The sequence below is a fragment of the Belonocnema kinseyi genome, chromosome 1 (genome assembly GCF_010883055.1).
Source record: "Belonocnema kinseyi isolate 2016_QV_RU_SX_M_011 chromosome 1, B_treatae_v1, whole genome shotgun sequence".
NCBI lineage: Eukaryota > Metazoa > Arthropoda > Insecta > Hymenoptera > Cynipidae > Belonocnema > Belonocnema kinseyi.
In genome coordinates, this window is record NC_046657.1 from 23324604 (window position 1) to 23327265 (window position 2662).

The 2662-nt window shown below is 41.2% G+C and overlaps 1 protein-coding gene across 1 annotated transcript in view; it reads left to right on the forward strand.

The window, feature by feature from the left end:
• Window positions 1-2138, forward strand: part of LOC117177134 — a 2846-nt gene extending 708 nt beyond the window's left edge. Inside the window, exons 2-3 of the mRNA XM_033367634.1 lie at window positions 250-1422; window positions 1566-2138. Coding sequence (XP_033223525.1) covers window positions 250-1422; window positions 1566-2138 — 1746 coding nt within the window. The remainder of the gene's footprint in view (window positions 1-249; window positions 1423-1565) is intronic.
• The last annotated feature ends 524 nt before the right edge of the window (window positions 2139-2662 follow it).

Sequence of the window (2662 nt, forward strand, 5' to 3'; positions counted from 1 at the left end):
GTACCCGAGCTTATCAGATCATTATCTAAAGATTTTAGCGACACTTATTTTAGTCTAGACTTAGGCGATACAACAAAGGCACTCGGTGTTTATTGGAATCCCCATCCCGATTCATTTTTTTATACTGTGAAGCAATCAAGGTTAGATGCGCCGGTAACGAAAAGGAACATTTTATCAGAAATAGCTGAATTATTCGACCCGCTAGGTTTACTAAGTCCTGTTATCTTAACACCGAAAATCCTTATGCAGAACTTGTGGCAATTAAACATCGGTTGGGACGAATCGGTTCCACCTGAAATAGAAGAGTCCTGGTTGGATCTCAAACAAAATTTAGCGCTCCTCCGAGAAATCGAAATCAATCGAAAAATAGTCGTCAATAATTATGTCTCGCTTCAAATGCACGGTTATTGTGATGCCAGTGAAAAGGCATTCGGGGCCTGTATTTATTTTAGATCATATGACAAACGCGGAATGCATTTTACTCAATTGGTATGCTCGAAATCTAGAGTCGCGCCATTGAAAACGTTATCTTTACCCCGCCTAGAACTCTGTGCTGCAGTTCCATTATCTAAATTATACTCAACTGTCTCTCAAGCCTTACGAAGACTTCATATCGAAAAGACCATTTTTTGGTGCGATTCTACCATAACGTTACATTGGATAAATAGTCCCACTAATACTTTGAAACCCTTCGTCGGAAATCGAGTTGCGGAAATCCAATCGCTGACACAATCTCTCGAATGGCGGCACGTGCGCACCGAGCACAATCCCGCGGACCTTGTCTCGCGCGGTCTCGCATCGCAACAGCTTATTAACAATTCCTTCTGGTTTAATGGCCCGGCATGGATTAATGACGCTGATGAAAATTGGCCTGTATCACATTTAGAACCCATTGAAATCCCTGAATTAAAAAAAACAGTTGTCAGTTTGGCAGTCAATCTAGCACGCGTGAACGATATCACTAATTCGCTTTTAGAGAAGGCTCAGTCTTTTAATAAACTCATACGTGTGATAGCTTTTTCTCTAAGATTTATCAATATGAAGGTTCATAAACAAATAATAAGGGGCCAACTTTCTTCAGCCGAACTTCAATCATCGACTATCTGTGTTATCAAATTAGTACAGCGTGCATCATTCTTGGGTGAGATTAAAATGCATGAATCGAAAAAACGAATCGAAGGGAGATTAGTTTTACTCTCTCCTATTTTGGATTCGGAAGGTGTACTCAGGGTTGGCGGTAGATTAAGAAATTCCGATCTCAATTATGGTCAAAAACATCCGATTTTATTACTACAAAATCATAATGTCACAGCACTTATACGCGATCAACACTTGAAACTACTGCACGGTGGCTCTCAAGCGACGCTTAATGCTACGCGAAACAATTACTGGATTATAAATGGAAAAACAACGGTAAAAAAGGTAATCCGAAAATGCGTCATTTGTTGCCGTGCTAATCCGTTAGTTCCCACTTACATGATGGGGAATCTTCCGAAAAATCGGACTATTTTTAAAAGGGCTTTCCTTCATACAGGGGTCGATTACTGCGGTCCTTTTATATAAAGGAAAAGAAATTCCGAAATCGAATCAAAGTTAAAATCTACGTCGCTATTTTTGTATGTTTGGCGACTAAAGCGGTACACATAGAAGTGGTCAGTGACTTGACCACTGAAGCTTTTCTAGCAGGTTTGAGTCGATTCTTTTCTAGACGCGGAAAGAGCGCGGACTTTTATTCCGATAACGGTACTAATTTGGTGGGCGCAAAAAACGAAATCGATAGTATTTGTAACTTTTTGAACTCTGAAGAACACAATGATACCATGTCTCGAGTCCTCGCTAATCATCGCATTAATTGGCATTGCATCCCCCCACGTTCACCACACTTTGGTGGACTATTGGAGGCTGCGGTGAAATCCTTTAAGCGCCACTGGATTCGCGTTATCGGAGAAAGGGTTCTAACCTACGAAGAGTTTACAACGCTTGCAACTGAGGTAGAGGCTATCCTGAATTCACGTCCCTTGACCTCCATACCCTCTGATCCTAACGATTTGACAGCTCTAACTCCAGGTCACTTTTTGATAGGTGACTCTATAATAGGTGTACCCGAGCACGACCTGAAGGGCTTTCCGTCGGGATGACTTTCGTCCTGGCAACAAGTCCAACAGATGAAGCAACACTTTTGGACTCGGTGGAACAAAGAATATCTCCACGAGTTGACTGTGCGGAAAAAGTGGCATAAGGGTGCCACGACTGACATCAAGATAGGTAATATTGTAACGATCCGAGATGACAATCAGCCTTCCATGCGTTGGATGCTTGGCCGTGTTATCGCCGTGCATCCGGGAGAAGATGGAGTTGCCCGCGTAGTCACTCTCAAAACCGAAAACGGCGAATGTAAGCGTAGCGTAAAAAACTCATCACCTCTGCCGATTGACAACAATTAGTATTGAATTGCTCGAATTAGAACTAATATTGCATGAAATGTATTTGTCAAATCTAATTATTATTTTGAGAAAATTCCAATGATTTTCTTAACGTTAAGGTATCCGATAATTTTCATCGAATGTTAATCGCTTATGTTCTCAGGTTATCTATTTCTTTATCTCAATCTCATACCTAAAGTGACCATTCCTTAAACCCGTGTAGTCTAAGCTCGGTTATT